Source organism: Eriocheir sinensis, chromosome 14 (assembly GCF_024679095.1).
Source record: "Eriocheir sinensis breed Jianghai 21 chromosome 14, ASM2467909v1, whole genome shotgun sequence".
Lineage (NCBI taxonomy): Eukaryota > Metazoa > Arthropoda > Malacostraca > Decapoda > Varunidae > Eriocheir > Eriocheir sinensis.
Window position 1 is genome coordinate 2973212 of NC_066522.1, and position 20733 is coordinate 2993944.

The 20733-nt window shown below is 42.7% G+C and overlaps 1 protein-coding gene across 1 annotated transcript in view; it reads left to right on the forward strand.

The window, feature by feature from the left end:
* LOC126998305 (DNA topoisomerase 3-alpha-like) overlaps positions 1-20733 on the forward strand; it is a 154855-nt gene that overhangs the window by 101320 nt on the left and 32802 nt on the right. Inside the window, exons 12-15 of the mRNA XM_050859791.1 lie at positions 9069-9156; positions 9275-9373; positions 14875-15033; positions 20411-20570. Of these exons, the coding sequence (XP_050715748.1) occupies positions 9069-9156; positions 9275-9373; positions 14875-15033; positions 20411-20570 (506 nt within the window). The remainder of the gene's footprint in view (positions 1-9068; positions 9157-9274; positions 9374-14874; positions 15034-20410; positions 20571-20733) is intronic.

Sequence of the window (20733 nt, forward strand, 5' to 3'; positions counted from 1 at the left end):
GATGAGTTTGATGTGTGCATGCAGGTGTGTGTGTCTTTGTTGTTACTCGATCCACGTGTTTATATGGTTGGAGTCTAGATGGGTGGGTTGGCCACTCACGCACAATGGTGACAATGAGAGCTGGCACGGAGGAACCACAGACACACCACACCCACAACAGCTTCTTCCTGACATTTAACTGATGCAACAAGTCCATAGCTTGGGTAATGGCAGCACAAGCTGCGACATCCTTTACTTTAGCAGACGACGCCATGTCGATACAGGGCAAGTGCTTTGTTTACGTTGTGGATGTGGATACGGGCAACCGACCTTGGCCTGGAAAAGTTGGATTTGCCTGTTGCCCAAGCTGCCACCGACGCGGCGGGAAGAAAATGGCCCAGTGTGACACCAGCAGGTTACGGACAACCGACAACTCGCTCCCGGATGGGCGTACGGGAGTTGCCAGCAGCCACAACGGTTAGAAGAAAACGGCCAGAGTGACACTGCCCCAAGGCAGAGAGGCCGCTGACCGGGTGAGCGCCGGGATGACATCATCGGACTCCTAGCGAATAACAAGCGTGTTTTCAGAGCTCAGCCAATTGTAAGGCTTCATCTGTGGCTTTAAAACGACCCGTTCTCTCTTCCTGTTTTCTTCCTTTTTCCAAGGTACATATTTTATGATAACAAGGGAGTAAAGGAGGAAAAAAAAGTGAGCTCCGGGGGGCAGCATGAGCCACTTATGATAGCGCCACAATAAACAGTTGCCTGGGCTATGACAGGCTCGGGGCCGACCATCAGGCCCAGATGGATTGTCTACTGGCGCCATAGGCCACATGGAAAAAAAAAAAAAAAAAGCCACGGGATCCTCAAGTTTAGCGCTAAACCTTTGGAACAAAGAGAGTGCAAAACTCAAGAGGGTACTGTTTATGGGAAGCGAGGAGGGTGCTGAAGCCCTCCATGGACCCACTAGAGAGTAGTTCAGCATGCTCTCTAAAGACAGATCCTCTCTCTTTCCACACCACACTACAATCACACATCAAACACACCATTTCCCCAAATTTTGCAAATTCAAAATGGCTTATTTTAACATAGCCTCGGAGTCCCCGCCTGGGGAGGGACCTCAGATTCCCCCAGGGAGGACTCCCCTTCTGGCTGCCAACTTGAGAGGTGTCTTGATAATTCCTCAGAGCTTTTTCTTATCACTTTCTGCAACATTCGCAGTCTTCGTTCCAATTTCCATTCTGTGGCGCACCATCTCTCCTCCTCTAAACCTCACCTCCTCTTCCTCACCGAAACACAGGTCTCGGCGGCTCTGTCCCCTCCTACTATCTCTATCCTAAATTTCAATCCAAAGCTGGATGTTGCACCTACGTGCACAACATCACTTGCTCTCGTGTCCACGACCTTGACTCTTCTGAATATTCTACCATCTGGCTAAGACTTCATTGTCATTCTATTACTAAATACACCTGTGCTGTTTACCTCTCACCTAACTCTACCAACTATGTAAAATTCTTTGACTACTTGAACTCTAAAGTGGAGCACATCTTGTCCCACTCTCCCTTCACTGAAATCTCCATCCTAGGAGATTTCAATGTCCATCACCAGCTTTGGCTTTCATCCTCTTTCACTGACCAACCTGGTGAACAAGCCTACACTACACTACACGTATTCCTGACCGTCTTGGAAACAGGCCTAACATACTAGACCTCTTCCTTACCTCTAACCCAGGGGTGTCAAACTCAAATCCTTTTGAGGGCCAATTATTCACTTAGTAATGATCTAGAGGGCCATCAAAGATTTGGTAATTACATATTGGCAAGACTGAAGTTTGAATATGAATATGAAATAAATCAGTCATAAGAATAAAAAGTAAATATTATTATGTCTTGTCTTAACAGTTTAGTATTTTCCTCAACTGTAACAGTTATAGTAACTCAAGCTGAAGAATCTTGTCACCTTGCGGACCACTTAAGACTATTCCACGGGCCACATTTGGCCCGCGAGCCATGAGTTTGACACCCCTGCTCTAACCCTTCTGCTTACTCTGTCAAACTGTTCTCTCCGTTGGGCTCCTCCGATCACAACCTTATTTCTGTATCCTGTCCTATCGCTCCTGTACATCCTCTGGACCCACCGAAGAGGCAATGCTTCTGGCATTTTGCTTCATCTCGGTGGGACGGCCTGAGGACGTACATTTCCGATTTCCCGTGTAATGATTACTGCTTCCAGGAGAGAGATCCCTTTGTGTGTACCCAGCGCTTCACAGAGGTGATTGTCTCTGGAATGGAGGCATACATTTCACGTACTTTCTCTACTCCTCATGCTAAAAAGCCTTGGTTTAATCACGCTTGTTCTCGTGCTATCAAAGATAGAGAGGCAGCTCACAAAAGGTACCACAGCCTTCACATTCCTGCTAACCATGATCTTTACATTTCTGCCCGGAATCGTGCCAAATCTATTCTACGACTTACCAAAAGCTCCTTCATCCATAGTATATGTCAAAACCTTGCTTTTTCTAATTCTTCCAGAGACTTCTGGCACCTAGCCAAAAATATCTCCTCCAATTCCACTTCTTCCTCTTTCCCTCCTCTCCTTAACCCTAACGGCAGCACCTCCGTCTCATCTATCTCTAAGACTGAACTCTTCTCTCAAACTTTCTGGAAAAACTCCACTCTGGACGATTCTGGGCATATTCCTCCCACTCATCTCCCCTCTGACTCCTTTATGCCTGTTATGAACCCCTTCACTCCGGCGACACCAACGTTGGCGTCCAACGGCGTCACCGTTAGTCCTCTTCTAAACCTCTTAATCCCCTTCCATTTCCTCTTAATCCTCTTCTAAACCTCTTAAGAGGAAATGGAAGAGGATTAAGAGGAATTTAGAGGAGGATTGAGAGGTTTAGAAGAGGATTAATCCTCTTCCATTTCCTCTTGACCCTTTCCATACTGTGACGCTGACGTCTGCGTCACGGATGGAAAGGGTTAAGATTCTTAAGAATGATGTTTTCTATGCCCTCTCTGGCCTCAACTCTCAGAAGGCTTATGGACCTGATGGAGTGGCTCTTATTGTCCGTAAAAACCGTCCTTCCGTGCTGACACCCTGCCTGGTCAAACTCTTTCGCCTCTGCCTATCAACATCTACCTTTCCTTCCTTTTGGAAGTATGCCTTCATACAGCCTGTGCCTAAGAAGGGTGACCATTCCAATCCCTCAAACTACTGCCCTATAGCTTTACTTTCCTGTCTATCTAATGCTTTTGAATCAATCCTTAACCGGAAGATTCAAAAGCACCTTTCCACTTCTGACTTTCTATCTGATAGCCAGTATGGGCTCTGCAAGGGGCGTTTTACTGGCGATGTCCTTGCTCTCTTAACTGATTCTTGGTCATCCTCTCTTAGCTGTTTCGGTGAAACTTTCTGTGTTGTGCTAGACATATCAAAAGCTTTCGATAAAGTCTGGCACAACTCTGCTTTCTAAACTGCCCTCTTTTGGATTCTATCCTTCTCTCTGTTCCTTTATCTCCAGTTTCCTTTCCGGCCGTTCTGTCTCTGCTGTGGTAGACGGTCACTGTTCTTCCCCTAAACCTATCAACAGTGGTGTTCCACAGGGCTGTCCTATCACCCACTCTCTTCCTGTTATTCATCAATGATCTTCTTTCCATAACAAACTGTCCTATCCTCTCATACGCTGACGACTCCACTCTGCATTATTCAACTTCTTCAACAGAAGACCCTCTCAACAGGAATTTCAAAACTCCAGACTGGAGGCTGCAGAGTGCTTAACTTCAGACCTTGCTATCATTTCAGATTGAGGTAAAAGAAACCTTGTGTCCTTCAATGCCTCAAAAACCTAATTTCTCCACCTATCAACTCGACACAGTCTTCCAAACACTTATCCCTTATTCTTCAACAGCACTCAGCTGTCACCTTCTTCAACACTAAACATCCTTGGTCTATCCTTAACTCAGAATATTAACTGGAAACTTCACATCTTTTCTCTCACTAAATCAGCTTTGTTGAGGTTGGGCGTTCTGTATCATCTCTACCAGTTCTTCTCCCCCGCACAGTTGCTATCCACATACAGGGGCCTTGTCCGCCCTTATATGGAGTATGCATCTCATGTGTGGGGTGCTCCACTCACATAGCTCTCCTGGACAGAGTGGAGTGTAAGGCTCTTCGTCTCATCAGCTCTCCTCTTACTGATAGTCTTCTACCTCTTAAATTCCGCCGCCATGTTGCCTCTCTTTCTATATTCTATCTATATTTTCACGCTGACCGCTCTTCTGAACTTGCTAACTGCATGCCTCCTCCCCTCCTGCAGCCTCACCGCACTTGACTCTCTACTCAAGCTGATCCTTTTACTGTCCAAATCCCTTATGCAAGAGTTAACCCTTATACCCCGTGATAAAATAAGTGGGCGGTTTTAAGTTACGTACATAAAAAAACGGGTGACTAATGTTAGTAGCTATTCCCTTGCTTACCTTAATGTTCAATCAAATTATTGTAACAAATACTGGGGCAATTATACAGGTAACTCAATTTACGCGAGTATTGTGTCCTTGAAGAGGTTGCGTAAATCAAAAACAATGTAAATCAAACAAGAGGTAGGTTTCTATATAAAAATAAATATTCACTTCATTCAGTGGAGAGAGAGAGAGAGAAAATCCATATTACCGAGATACCCACTCAGGCACTCAGTCTCAGCCTCACTCGTGTGAGGAAGAAATGAGGGACACCATGAGCGACTGGCTAGTATTGGTACCGGTACTGAGTAGTCTGGTACTGGTACCGTACCGTATAGGTGGTACCATTAGTACTGGTACTGGTACCGGTACCTGCCCACCCCTATAATGCTGAGTAGTGTGGCAGCGTGGGTACTGTATTGTTGTTCAAGTGGTGCGCGGGAAGAACTGAGCTCAGCTGTGTGGCCGCAGCGCCGTGTGAGTCCAGTTGGGTGAGACATCTGGTGGCCACTCCATAAAAAATCGCGTATGAGTGAAAAAACATGTAAATTAAACATTTATTTGGATTTTGGACCCCACGTTATTTAAAAAACGCGTAAACCAAACTCGCATAAATTGAGAGTTACCTGTATATCATTTGAAAGCTTAGAAGTTGCTCATTGCTGTGGTATGATGATAAATGAACAAATGGAACTTATATATTCCTCTAGATGGGAAACCTCCAGTATCACCTCACACTCGTCATCTGACATCATCCTTATCTAGGTCAATTAGAAGACAAAAAACAGTTTTCACGTATTGTCATGTATCATATCATGTGCCTGAAATACTTATTTACTCATGGAAGTAAATATATATCTGCTATCTTGGCTTGAAATCAGTAAAAAAATTGTAAAATAGAGCACACATTGTGACCGTGTACTCACCGCGTGAAAATCTGGAGCCATACTACAACATAAACAAATCCTTGTAAAAGCTGGAATGTGATTGACCAAGCATCCAGCATGTTAAAAACAAAAGGGCCAATGATAGGGCTTGATGTATAACGCATAACCTCAAACATAAACAAACTGTGTCTTAAAATGAGCGCGATATTTGAAGAGCGCCACGATCGTGGCATGACGGAGTCTAACGTAAAAGCCTCGATCGTGCCTGACGGAGTATAAGGGTTAACCAGCATCTTCACTCTTTCATTCCTCACGCAGGTAAACTCTGGAACAGTCTTCCTTCATCTGTATTTCTTCTTGCCAACGACTTGAACTCTTACAAGAGAAGGGTATCAGGACACCTCTCCTCCCGAAATTGACCTATCTTTCGGCCACTCCTCTGAACGTTTTATAGGAGCAGCGAGTAACTTTTATTTTTTTTTTTTTTTTTTTAGCTGTTTCCCCTGCTGTAAAAAAAAAAAAAAAAAAAATCTCTTGCTAAGGCATTACCGTTTACGTTGATGAGGTTTCAGGCCCTGCTCCGCCGCTGGTGCAGCGCTCTACGAGGGCCGTCAACAATTACAATGTTAGCCTCAATAATTATCTTCGATGCACTTTTTTTCAGACATCATAGTGAGTGAGTGTCTTAATTGCTTTCGCAAATAATATCAAAAATATATATTGGTTCAGTTTTCATGTCTAATATTTTCATTATAGTATCACAGTTAAATATCCAGTGATTATTTCCAACTCACTGAACATTTATGACACACAATTTACTTTGAGTACAAACATTAATTAATTAATAGCCATGATCGATTATGTTACGAATTCTCTCAATTTCAGTCTGGAGAACTACACAACACTGGTCATTTGCCGAGTGGTTGATTTCAGGCTTCTTGTACCTCACACAATTTATGCATTTCTTCTCAGCCATGGTGCACTCCTTGGATTTATGATCACCAGCGCATTTGAAACATTTTGGGGCTCCTCCATTGCTCTTAGCAGTACAGTTGGCCTCATGATGGCCGTATCTCTGACAATGATAACATATAATTGCATGGTATCTGTCTCTCACTGTGTATATTCCCTATTCTAATTTCAACTTGTCATGATTCTTGTAAATCAGCTCTGTTACAGTTGGGTCACACCTCAAAATGTAGTGCATCGTGCCGCCAGCTGCAGGCTTACTAAAAATCAGCTCAATCTTATTCTGAACACCCTCATCTGTGTGTAAGAACTCATTGCGGTCTAAGATCGTCTCCTTTATTTTTTCCTTGGTCTCCTCTTTATGCACATTGCATATCATGATCTTTGGTTTCATCTTTCCAACACTCTTGCTCAGCAGACTCCAATTTTTTAGCAGCCTCAGCCCTTGTGTTCTCATTATCAAAGTTCATGACAATATTACCTCCATTTGTAAATCTTGAATCAGTTATTTGAATGCCATTCAATGCCTGGGAGACTTCATCCTTCATATCCGTTGCCTTCTTTTCCTGGGTACAAGCTTTCACAACCAGAATATTCTTCTTGACTTTCCTGTTGGTCTTTGCCACCTCAGCCCAACTAGGTGTCCAGTCAGCAAGGGCGTCAGCAACTGACCCCAGGCCCTCCTGCACCTTCTCAGCGTTGCAAGAAACACCTCCTCGCTGAAATAAGTCACTTTGCTGTCCACCACGCATGAGCGCTGGAGGAATACACAGCAGGAAAACATTAATTTGCCTGGTTTTGTTCTAGTTTGTCCACTTGTGATCTTTGTGAGTGGTGAGTGAAATAAAGAAACAGTAAGCAAGTTGAACCTCTCTCTGCAAGCTATTTTGCGACTGCAGCGGTGGGTGTTCAACAGGCATGGAAAAGTTAATCATTTTATTAGTGATTTAATGATTTGTGACAGAAACAGTTAACAGATTATTTCATAACACAGAAAACTACCAGAAAAAATAGGTTCGTCCAACAGTGTCCCACGGGTAGCGTTCTGGAAATTTCCCCAGTTCTTTGACGAGGTTTGGGTAAACACTCCTGTCCTCCCATCTTTGAAGCCATAATCATGCCCACAACCACTTCTTCCTTCCATTTAATTGCAGCAAGAAGCCTGTAACTTGGGTAACAGCAGCACAAGCCGCGACAGCCCTTACCCTATTAGATGACGCCACGTAGATAGAGGACGACTGCTTTCTTTACGGGCAGCCGACCTTGGCTGTGTGTGATGCACACCCGGAAAAGTTTAAGTTACTGGTTGCCCCTACCGCCAATGTGGTTGGAGGAAAAAGTCCCAATTTGACACCAGCAGCTTTAGACTCCCTCAGTTGGATGACCATGTTCACTGTGTTCACACGTGCTGGGGCGGGATTCACAGAGATGCATGCTAATTTAATTATCAACTATCAACGTTAACTTCAGAACAAAGCTTTCGTTTTGTCGTGACTTTTGCTGGCGGTGCCATGTGGATACAGGGTGCCTGCTCTGTTTATGTTGCAGGTAGGTGGTGGTTGAGTGGTTAGTGTGTGGGCCCTGCATTCACCGCGTGCCGGACGACGCGGATTCAAATACCCATGCTACCACCTGGGATTTATCAGTCACCACCAAGTGGCCTAAGACTACCCACATGCTGTCCTGAAGACCACCCATCAACCCGGACTCTAGAAGAAACCGTCCAAGTGAATCAAGAATGAGTTCCGGGGGGCAGCATGAGCCAAGAATAAATGGTGCCACTATAAAAATTGCCTGCGCCATGACGGGCTTGGGCCGACCACCACGCCCCTGAAGAAAGCCTACCGCCGCTATAGGCGAACATGTAAAAAAAAAAAAAAAGATATGGGCAATTGACCTTGCCCGTGTGTGAATACACAGCCATAATAGTTGGAGTTGCCGGTTGCCCCTACCGCCAGTGCGGTTGGAGGAAAAAGGCCTCGTGTGACATCAGCTTACAGATAACCAACAACTCACTCCCGGTTGGGTGTACGGGGAACCGCAGTTGCCCGAGGCCCCAACGGTCGGAGGAAAACAGCCAGAGTGACACTGCCTTAAGGCAGCTAGGCCGCTGATTGGGTGAGCGCCATCGAAGATGTCATCGGACTCACAGTGAATCACAACTGTGTTTTCAGAACTGTCAGCCAATCGTAAGGCAGCCGCCTTCAGCTGCGGCTTCAAAACGACCCGTTCTCACTTTCCATTTTCTTCCCTTTTCCAAGGTACATATTTTGAGATAACAAAGGAGTAAAGTCGAAGAAAAGTCAACTTCTCCATGGGCCAGAACGAATAATCGCTTTTTCAGTGTTTTCAATACCCCGAGTTTCACGATCTTCAAGTTTAACGCTATACCTTCTGAACGAAGCAAGCGTGAAACTCAGGAGGGTACTGTGCAGTGAAAATAATTCCGGACTGCAAACTTTTTCATGATATATTTTTTTGCTACCAAAGGAAAAGATTGTTAACAATTTTTTTTTACTAACTTTTTTTTGGAAGTTTATAATGTATTTTCTGTGCAAAGGACAAAAAAGTTGGTGCAGAAATGACATATCAAACATATATCAAAATCAAGACCCTTGGGCTATTTTAAAGAGTGGTGGATCCTCCCCTCAACTGAGGCTCAGATCTGTTGGCAAATAACAGTATCACAGGATCAGTATGTTTAGAGCAAAGTATATTTAAAATTGATGGAAAAATGTGTCCTACTCTAATCTCTTTCACTGTTTGGCAGGATCTGTGAAGGCACCAAGGATCCTCAGGGTGTGTTGCGGAGGCAGATTGAGCAGTACCGCCTTGTTTTTGAGGCAGCTTTGCCACAGGTGAGATTATAAGTGAAAGGCTTGTTAGTTACTTACTTCTCTGCCTTTTTATCATAAGTTGTCTTAGTAAATCAACCAGACTGTTAATGATTATTATTCAATGTTTTCTTTTGACCAGGCACTCAAAATTGATATTGCCATGGCAAAGTATCTTGAGGAGGCTCCTCAACCAATCCCTGAGGATGTGACCATTCCTGATGTGCCCCAATTTTCTTCGGTAAGCTTTTTATATTTCTCACACTAGGTCATCAGTTTTCAGTAATTTCATGTTTCATACATATTTAGATGAGTGGCCAATGTTATTGTGTTCATACTCTAGTGGACCCCTCCAATCAGGTCATATACTGAATCCAGAAATGAACCAAACCTACTATGAAGAGAAAGCTTGTACCCTGATTCAATTGAAAGGTGTTTATGTGATATGTGAGGCTCAAGATATTTGGGTGACACATGGCCCTATTTTCAACTTAACCTGTACAGTATTGATTTAAAAAAGTCAGGACAAGTTATATTTTTTTCCATTTTTTATTTGTCCCAAAAAATCTCCAGAAAATTGCAGGTTTGTTGTGTATATTTTAATTTCATGCAATTATTTGAATTGTGACTTTCTTGTGATTCTTATCTGCATATTTTCTCCTGTATCTGAGCTCACAATGTAACACTAAGGGTTTAGTAATTTTTTTTTATGTCTGGTGCCATTACTGTGTTGTATAGGCAGTACTGCTAGTACCATTACCAGTAACGGTATACCTTTCCAGCCCTATCAGCGATAGGACCAGTTTGGTTATGTTTAACAGTTTAACAGCTGCTTGGAGATATGATCCAGTGCTGATACCCATCTCATATTTCTATACCTGATTATTATAGAAAGAAGCATTCATAAGTACAGTATATGATTTGCATGGTATGATATACTGCCATCCCCTTGTTATCGTGCCTTATTGGTTATGAAACTGCACATAATAGTGGAAATGTGTAATAACTGAATTGAAGAAACAAAAGGATTAATTATAACTTGTTATTGGGCGGCTGATTTACTTACATTTTGTTCCTATTATACCTGTCTCGGGACATATTCTCCCGCCAAACATTGTACAAACATGATATGTTTATTAAAACACTTAGAATGTCACCTTATTATGTTCAGTGATTGTTGGGGTATTCTTTGCAAAGTTGCTCAGCAGTTATCACATAATAAAACGGGCAGATTTGGTCCACTTGTTAGCTGCACAACTCACCACAGGTGGGGCATGATCCAAACTAGACAGTCAATCAGCTGAGTGCAACAAAGATATGGCTACCAACAACAACAGCTCTCTCACAGTATTCCCACAGCAGTTTTTACAGGCATCCATTTACCTGAAACAGCAGTCATAGTTGAATGAAACATTTGCAGAAGGTAAGAAGGTTCAGTAGAAGCACCACTAATCAGCTGCTATGTACTGCATGACCTAAATGATTCAAATCCACCGATGCACCCAGGTTTTGCGTACGTAATAGTGTATTTAAGGTGCGTGATAGCATGAGGATGGCAGCTTCTAGGATGTGCGTGATAGCATTGAATTGCGATAGCAGAAGGCACAATAACAGGGAGTTGCGTATATTTAAACACCTGAAGTTGAAAAAGAAAATGGCAGAAACCTTGTGGTGAGGACCCAACAGTTTAGGGTACTGTCTGATGGTAATACAGGTTGAGAATCCCTTATCTGAAATTCCTTGGACCGATAGTGTTGCGGATTTCGGATTTTTTTGGATTTCGGGATATTTTCATTTGAATCTAAAGAAAATTAAAACTGAAATAGGGAATTATTCATGAGAGAGTAGCCTACTAATTTCGATATGCTGACTGCTTATTCTGGACAAAATATAATGATGTTTATTATTGAGATAGTTTTTTTTTTCTCCGGATTGACTTTTCAATTGCCTGTTGTGCACCCACCGCCTCAGCTGCAAAATAGCTCACAGAGATGTTCAACTTGGTTACTGTTTCTATATTTCACTCACTGCTCACAAATATCACAAGTGGACAGACTAGAACAAAATCAAGCAAATTAGTGTTTTTCCTGCTGCGTATTCCCCCAGTGTGCAGTGGCGTTCCTGAGGGGGGGGGCGAGGGGGGGCTGTTTGAAATCGCCCCCCGGGCCCCAAAGTGAGGGGGGCCCCAAAATGCGAAATTTAACCATTGCTGCTATGGCAGGAGGACAAGCTAAATTCAGTGGCCCCAAAATGGTCAAGGGCCCCATTTATATTTGGACCCGAAAGACAAATTTGGGTCTCACTAAAGGGCCTTTAAAATGATTCTACAATTGCTCATATTCTAAAAATTTTCCCGGGGTGGGGGGGTGGGGGCTAACAGCACCCCACTAAACCCCGCAGCTGCTTTGGCTCATTGTGCTCGCCTCTCACCCCATAAGAGGGGCCCCAAATGGGAATCAGCCCCCCGGGCCCCAAAATGTCTAGGAACGCCCCTGCCAGTGTGCATGCGTATTGAACAGCAGAGCGACTTATTTCGGCGAGGAGGTATTTCTCGCAACACCTACCCGCATATAGTAGAGCGCCGCCGGGCAAAGTTGGGGAAGTTGGAGTAAAAAACTAAAAATGTTTGCTGAAGGAAGGAAGTGGGTGCTGAATTCAGTCTTATTTGCTGATGACAGTGCTCATTGCAGAAAATGAAAGTGACTTCCAAAATTTGGTCAGTGTTTTTGATAGTGTATGTAAAAGGAGAAAGCTGAAAGTAAATGTCAACAAAAGTAAAGTGATGGTTTGTGAGCGGAGTAGAAGTGAGGCTGTGGATTTTGTATGGCCTTATAGAGTGGGAATTGAATGTGAAAAAGAATGCAAAATAATTTTGAATGGTGAAGAAATGGAGAGGGTTAATGAGTTTAAGTACCTTGGATCAGTTATGTGTAAGCATGGTGGTACAGAAGGAGAGACAAGAGAAAGGGCATTGCAAGGAAGAAAGGTGGTAGGGTCTTTGGGACATATCATGAATGGCAGAAGTGTGAGCATGGAGGTAAAGAGGGATTTGAGAAATACAGTAATAGTACCATCCCTCACATATGCAAGCAAAACATGGGCCTGGAATGAAAGTCAGGTCTAGAGTGCAGGCAGTGGAAATGAGTTATTTGAGGAGTGCTTGTGGTGTGAGTAGAATGGATGGAATGAGTAATGAAAGTGTGTATAATCGTTTTGGAATGTGTCACATGGGTGAAGGGAAGAAGTGTGGATTTGTGTAGGAAGTGAAGTGACAGACTTTAAAGTGGTTTGGCCACATGGAACGAATGGAGGAGAGTGAGATGACCAGAAATGTGTATGTGAGTGAGATTGTAGGGAGGGAATGTTAGAGGACGACCTCCAGTGAAACGGAGAGATAGGGTGCAGGAGTATGTCAGGGAGAGGGGTGAAAGATCCTTGAGAAACTTTGAGCAGGCAAGGAGGAAGTGTCTGGATAAGGAGAGATGGAAACTCTTCTGCTGTGGCCATCCCCTGGTGGGAGCTCCTAGGAGCAGGCATCAAAGATGAATGAATGAATAGATTGAGTGATAAAAAATAACTATAAAAAAAGCTACTTTCTTTCTGGCAGGGAAGGGGCATTCATTATTCATGTCATAAGAAAGGGATGCAGTGCTTGTCTCGTGCACTGTCTCCCATAACTGGCGGTGAGAGACTGCGGGTAGCTGGGCTGAGCGGCGCGTGTGACTCATTATTGTGTGCGAGAGGCAGTGTTACCAATGTACAGAATGCCTCCCTGCTGAATTCCTAACAAATTGTTATTTTTTCTCATCTTCTGCTTCTATTTAAGCCTGAACTTTGATGTCATTGTGTTTATAACTATATTTACAATGTAACAGAAGAGACAGTGAGTAGGATCGTGAATTCAGTGACTCTATAGGCTTCCAATACAAATGTCTATCACTCTTGACAGACGACAAATTAATGACAAGATCTACACGACTAAGATGAAAAATGAAACATGAGACGCTATGCTAACTAGGCAAAAAAGATTTGAGGGTGTACAAGGCTCAGCAATTTTATAGAAGCAGAGGGTGTACAAGGCTCAGCAATTTTATAGAAGCAGAGGGTGTACAAGGCTCAGCAATTTTAAAGAAGCAATATAAAAGTCGCGCTTCCAAGAGGCATACAGCATGTTCCCGAAGAAACCGCCTGAGAGGCGTACAGCAGTGGACGGGTTAAGTTATTGACAATTCTCATAATATCTGATTCATTTTCCCTGAAGTAGTCATATAACTCTGTCTGCACCAATTTTAACTCATTCACATTGGTGTATGACACCTTCAGTTCATTTTTTCCCACTAACCTGCACACATGTACCATTTCCTTAGTCTCAAGTCTCTGACCCTCCAATGGAACCTCTTACTCTCCGCCTCTGTTCTGCTCTTGTTTTTTCCTTGGCTTCTTCCCACAGTTTGTTCATTTTAGGCCTCTCTTCCTCATTCAAGTCCTTCCTAATCCATACATTCCTATACTCCTCCTTCCTTGAGAGCTTCCATGTTTCACCCAACATTTCCTCTGCTCCCACTCGAGATCTAAATCCTACCTTCAGTGGTTGTGGCCCTCCTTCCACATATTTGCCAATCCTTGTCACCTCTTCTATTTCCTCATCCAAATTATGACCCTCATATTGAACCTCTAACACAAACTCCACAGCCACCTGCTTCTCATTTTTTTCTTTCATGCTGAATTGGCAACACTTTTCCTTGACATCAAACACAATACATTTCTTCTTTTCAATGGCATCTCTCCCTAGCCCATCCTTCTCCTTAATCACCTTCACCACTGAGACTTTTGCTTCCATCTTAACCCCTTCAACACGAGGACGCGTATATTGCGTCCTTGCGTCCCCCGCACCATATCCGATGACGTGTATACTGCGTCCTGGCTCGCTTTAGCCAATATACGAGTTATTTTATCTATATTTATGCTTACATCTCAAAATTATCAATTAATTTATGTTTCTTTATGTGCACCATTTAATTCTGCACGTTTTCATAAATAATACATGATGATTGTGTTGAGTTCATGGCTGAAAAATTGTTATATTCAATAGTGACATTCGAAATTTGGCGCGCACGGCGATCTTGGATACGGCGCAGGGCGCTGTTTTAACCCAGCCGTAGTGAAGGGGTTAATTTGCTCTTCCACGATCTCTTTAAAACTTACTTTCTCTTCTTCCTCCTCCTTCTTCCATTGGTTTTGCTTTTCATTCAATTCCTTAACATCTTCCATATTTACCTCCACCTTTTCCTCATATTTCTTTAGCATTACCTCATATTTATTGAACTTGTGTTTCAGTTCTTTATATTCTTCCTCCATCAATTTTTGCCTTTCTTTCATTTTATCCTCTTGTTTGGACTGATCATGTATCGTTTTTTACAGCAACAACTTTTTTTATACATGCCATCCTGCCAGAAAGTGAGCCTTCTTGACCAAACCCAGAGAAGTCCCAACTGAGGCTCGCCCATGGCCTGGCTACAGGTGTTAACACACTGATTGACGCTGGCACTTCTCCTATTTTCACGCTCTTTACGTGTCCAAACTGTACTTATTAAAAATGGGACAGCACTAAAGCACCTCTGACAACCCACAACCACATTCAAGGCCTGTAGACTGTCGTTAAGCCCATATTCCTGTTGAAAAAGTGCGGAGGCTTTGCTCTTACATCTTCTCTGAACGTTGGCCGCTCCTATTTCACCACAGGTGTGTAAGTGTCCAGCATGTGGCTCTGATATGGTTCTGAAGGAACGAAAGACTGGTGGGTTTTTCGTCTCGTGCCAAGGCTTCCCTCATTGCCGAGTGACTGTCTGGCTTCCTGGTGATGTGAAGGATGTGACAGTGCTGCAGGATACTTGTACCCAGGTAAGTTTGTTTACCTACCTACTCTTGGTTGTGAGTCTTTTTAGAAGTGAAATGTTATTCATCTGATATGTCAGTTGTACAAACTAGAAGCAAAAGTGGGATCAATACTGAGTTGAGGTATCCAAAGAGTCACCTCTATTTAACCCTTTCAAGATGGTGACGCAGACGTCGGCGTCACAGTATGGAAAGGGTTAAGAGGAAATGGAAGAGGATTAATCCTCTTCTAAACCTCTTAATCCTCTTCTAAACCTCTTAATCCTCTTCTAAACCTCTTAATCCTCTTCCATTTCCTCTTAAGAGGTTTAGAAGAGGATTAAGAGGAAATGGAAGAGAATAGGCGCACCTAACATTACCATAGCCGATCCAGGATTCAGAACGTTCCCTAAGGTAGAGAAGGAAGCGTTATAATTGTATTTCGTAAAGAATCCTTATAACCAAAAACTAACTAAACTTATGAGTACTCTTTTTCTTGAACACAACATTGAATAAACAGCAACAATAATATGAAAATACGTATAGCCACCGTTGCCAGATTGTCATACTCAGAGCACAGTATTTACCTGTTTCTGATGCCTAACTATTTCCAAGAAACATCAGAATCTCTTTTAACGATAACTATAAATTAGTTTCCTTATTGGAACCCAGAAGACAGTTTGGGGGTAGGAAGTCGGGAAATATAATCGGCTGAGTATGACAATCTGGCAACGTTGAGGCTGTAGCTCCGAGGCCAGAGGCAGCGCGCATGCCATTTTGCGGGTGTCAGATACCTGAAATAGCATATTTTTACTGCGCAAAGCAGGTGATGTCACTTATTGTGACTTCGTGAGCTTTCATATTTATCTATTTGTGTATATTTCATGGAGGCAAAACTTACATTACCTGTTTCATTTTTACTAGTGGCCCGAATTGGTGCCTGTTTATCACAACAGAATTTCACTCAAACAAATGAATCAGACACCACAGAAATATTACCAGTGTGTGTATGAATGAATACAAAGATAAGCACATACTTTGATTTAACTCTAGGATGTCTCATGGATCATTAATAAATAAAAACAAAATATCTGGATAGGCTACTCTTTAGCCCACTACCGGCTATGGCTGCCAAAAAAGTCCCTCCACCAAGTTTGTACCCCCCTGTTTGGTGATTGTTAGGTACGCCCATTAAGAGGTTAAGGAGAGGATTAACCCTTTCCATACGGTGACGCTGATGGTGACGCCAACGTTGGCATCACCATAGCTGGGCGTTATTGCGATAAGTTATCGCTGATAACAAAATCGGGTTATTGGCCATCCGCTACCTATTTAAATATATATCGGTATCTTCTTTACTTTTGTAACCAAACTAGCGAGAATCGCTACTTTTTTCCGCCTCAGAAAAAAAAGCTGTCTCCTCCCTACTGCGCATGCGTGGCCTGATGAAAAAACTTCGGGGTATGAAATATCTTCAGTGAAGGGATTTCGTTAATTCAACATTAAAACACTCAGTTATTTTTTTGTTACTCATAAATCAGTATATCAAAGAGAAAAATCATTTAACTTTGCCCCCAAAATTATTATTCACTGCCTCAAATTTGATATTCCATATTCGTTTGTGAGCATGCCATGGTATTGAAGGCACCCAGTGTTGTGTTATTTGATGTCCCATTGTCAAAAGCTGGCACTTTTGCATATAAACACGTACTGGTCTCTCGTGAACTACGCATGCTCAGACCAGTAAACATAGACCTGTACAGTCTCACAAAGCTTTTTAACACATTAAGGGTTACTGGAAGGCTGAATCAGACATACAATACCACCATCCTCGCTGTTTCTAGAATGACACTCTGTACATATAAATACAACTCGTACAGATCGAGTGTCGGTCTAGAAACAGCGAGGATGGTGGTAGTGGTACTGTATGTCTGATTCAGCCATCCAACAACACTCAATTACGGTTAAAAAGCTTTGTGAGACTGTATACACAGGTCTACGCTTGCTGGTCTGAGCATGCGCAGTTCACGAGAGACCAGTGTTTGTAAACAAAAGCGCCAGCTTTTGACAGTGGGGATGCCAAATAACACAACACCGGTTCAGGCGTTTCTAGTATTACCGTCCATAGGTAAGTGTCAAAGTGTAGTTCTCAGGTTTTGTAGGTTTTCTAAAATAGAGATAATGAAAATTTGAATTCATTTATGTTTTTCTATCTGAAATATCAATATACAGTAAAACCCCGATTATCCGAAATGGAAGGGGGGAAGCCTCTTTCGGATAAGCCGATTTTTCGGATAATCCGGATTTATGGCCGCCATTTTGATCGCCGCCAGTTTGATCGTCGGCATTGTGTTCTGCTGTATGGTAAGGACGACTTTCTTCCTTTTCCCGGTTTCTTTCGGCATGGTGATGTAGAAAGAAGTGAGGTCGAAGCACAGGTAGAACGCGATGCGACTGCCCAGTGTGAAGTGTGTGACGCGACTGCCGCCGACTGACGATGTAAACAATGAAACCAAACAAACACACGCTACGCTAAACAAAGTAGTACGCTTAAAACATGTGATGTAAATGTTTTATTGTATGTTTGTCTGTGTGTCTCCTCGTCTGGACCAGTGTATGTTGATACTTGTGAGCGTTGCAGATCTGAATTGTGAATGTTGCAGAGTGCGATTGTGAATGGTTGTGCAAGCTTGCAAGTGTGACCTTGATGCATCGTGCAGGTGGAGACACAGTATGATGACTCATATTATCGCACAACTCGTATGTTGGAAGGGGAATGTGGCATGGAGTGGAGAGGGGAGTAGTGTTTGGGTCGTTGTCTTGAGAGTATGGTGTGAGAGTAGTCGTGCAGTAGTTTGTTCGTTCGCCGCACCTACGTCCTTGCTGGGGCGAAGGTGCGGACGTGGTGTTGTTGAGAGTTTGTTTAATGTTTTTTGTCTAATACATTGATCTATTCGTTACAAGCTATTTCGGCAATACGTATTAGAAAGCGTATTCATTTTAACTGTTCTTATCAATTTTAAATGTGTTAATATAGTACATATGTAGTTACTTTTATTTATTTTTGATGTTTTATAACGTTTTAGTATAGAATTTTTTTTTTTAATTGCATTATCCAGATCAATTTCGGATAATCCGGTTTTTCGGATAATCCGCTTTCGGATAATCGGGGTTTTACTGTAGTATCGTTTTCGCCTATCGGACTTATCGCTAGCTAGTATCGGAATTGTGGATTTATATCGGTATCGGTTATCGGTTATTGCCTATATTTGTGTCTCCAGTTAACAAATATCGGTTATCACCAATAAGGTTTTTCATTATCAGTTATCGGTTATTGGGAATAAGGTTTTCTGTTATCGTGCCCAGCTATGGGCGTCACCATACTGAAAGGGTTAAGAAGAGTATCTGTTCCACTGTTTTTATTTCTCCACCTATTTCATATTAATTTCATCAGCCTTATATATATACGGGTAACTCTAGATTTACGCGAGTTTGGTTTACGCGTTTTTGAAATAACGCGGGGTCCAAAATCCAAATAAATGTTTAATTTACACATTTTTTCACTTATACGCGATATTTTATGGAGTGGCCACCAGATGTCTCACGCAACTGGACTCACACGGTGTCGCTGCCACACAGCTGAGCTCAGTTCTTCCCGCGCGCCACTTGAACAACAATACAGTACCCACGCTGCCACGCTATTCAACAATAGGGGTGGGCAGGTACCGGTAGCAGTACTGGTACTAACGGTACCAGATATACGGTATGGTACCAGTACCAGACTGCTCGGTACCGGTACCAATACTAGCCAGCCACTCATGGTGTCCCTCATTTCTTCCTCACACGAGTGAGGCTGAGACTGAGTGCCTGAGTGGGTATCTCGGTGATATGGATATTCTCTCTCTCTCTCTCTCTCTCTCTCTCTCTCTCTCTCTCTCTCTCTCTCTCTCTCTCTCTCTCTCTCTCTCTCTCTCTCTGTCTCTCTCCACTGAATGCAGTCTGGTACCGGTACCGTACCATATAGCTGGTAACGTTAGTACTGGTACTGGTATCGGTACCTGCCCACCCCTATTGTTGAGTAGCGTGGCAGCGTGGGTACTGTATTGTTGTTCAAGTGGCGCGCAGGAAGAACTGAGCTCAGCTGTGTGGCCGCGGCACCGTATGAGTCCAGTTGCGTGAGACATCTGGTGGCCACTCCATAAGATATCGCGTATAAGTGAAAAAGCGTGTAAATTAAACATGATGCGCGGCATAAGCTGCGAGAGCCCTTACTTTAGCAGACGACGCCATGTTGATACAGGGCAAGTGCCTTGTTTACGTTTTAATGTGGGTGATTATTTTGAGTAATTATCAAACCCAAAAGTCAGACCCACGTGTGCACCAAATAATTTTTTTCATATTGGTTACTTTATTCAATTAGCGTGAATTCAGTTAGCGCGACCGCGTTCATCCACCTAATTTTCGCGCTAAATGGGGCTCTACTGTATATATATAAAATCGTATTTCCCGCTATATGAGACGCACTGGAGTATAAGATGCACCTCCAATTTGGCAAGATATATTTAGAAAAAAATTAAAAAGCCACATTTTCCCTAAACTTTATGTGTATGTAGTATTACATTAGTCCACTTTACTTACAATTGTGTCTGATACCATGCATTGCTTTTTACTCTTCTTTGTGTTCAAAGTGTTCCACTATTGGTTGAAGAATTACAGTGCTCTTACCCCAAGCAGCTGTGACTTTGAAATAGTAAACAAAAGGGTTGGTTGGTAGATACACTCACTGCACAGTGTGCTGGTGATAACTTTTGCCGAGCTCCTGAGAAAACTAGTCACTCGGGGATGCTATGTTCGATGGGCAACCTTGGTCTTGGTCCTGGTCTTGACTTTCAGGGACCATATAGGTTGCGTGCACACCTCATCAAGTTCAAGCTCGGGGCTGAGTTGGAGGCAAAACAAACCATTCTTCTTCTTCTGATCTGTTTCGCGTTGGTGCCGCAAGACAGACTTTCTGCCGAAATGCCATCCACTTGTTCGCTTTATTGCTGCACATGTTCCCCAACAAGTTGTTTTACAGACTACCAGCCAAGGATTTTATACTATAAGGATAGCTCACTAAGCATTTGTTTTACTCACAATGCACCGTGGATGACGTCACACATGTACACAAATGGTGGTGGGTGGGAAACTGGTTCACTTCACTGTGCTCTCACCGCAAATAAGTTGTTAATCTCATTTTGGCTTCTCCTATCACCTCTGATATTGCACCTGTTAAAAAAAAGCATCTTGTTAGGATCCTTGGTTTCTTTAGTTGTACATAAAAAAAACTGCTGTGCTTTCTGTGTCCATAATTTTTGTGTTTGTTAGGCAGTTCATGTTTTCTAGCCTTAATTTTGCTTTGCAGTGTCAAGGATCTCCAAAGAAACTTGAGTTCAAACTCCGCCCCAATACCTATGCATGGTCTCTGCGCAACCCTTGTATCACCTGTATTGGAGGATGTGATGAGGAGCTGTATGACATGCTTCAGTTTCGGTCCCTGAAGAGTTGTGTCCCACCTAATGCAGGTTAGAGTAAGGGTAAAATGGGAAACAGAGAGGTAGCAGTTAAGCTTTCTTTTACAAAAGGAAAAGTTTTATTGGCCCTGAATAGTATATGATTTATGATTATTATTTATGATATATATATATATATATATATATATATATATATATATATATATATATATAT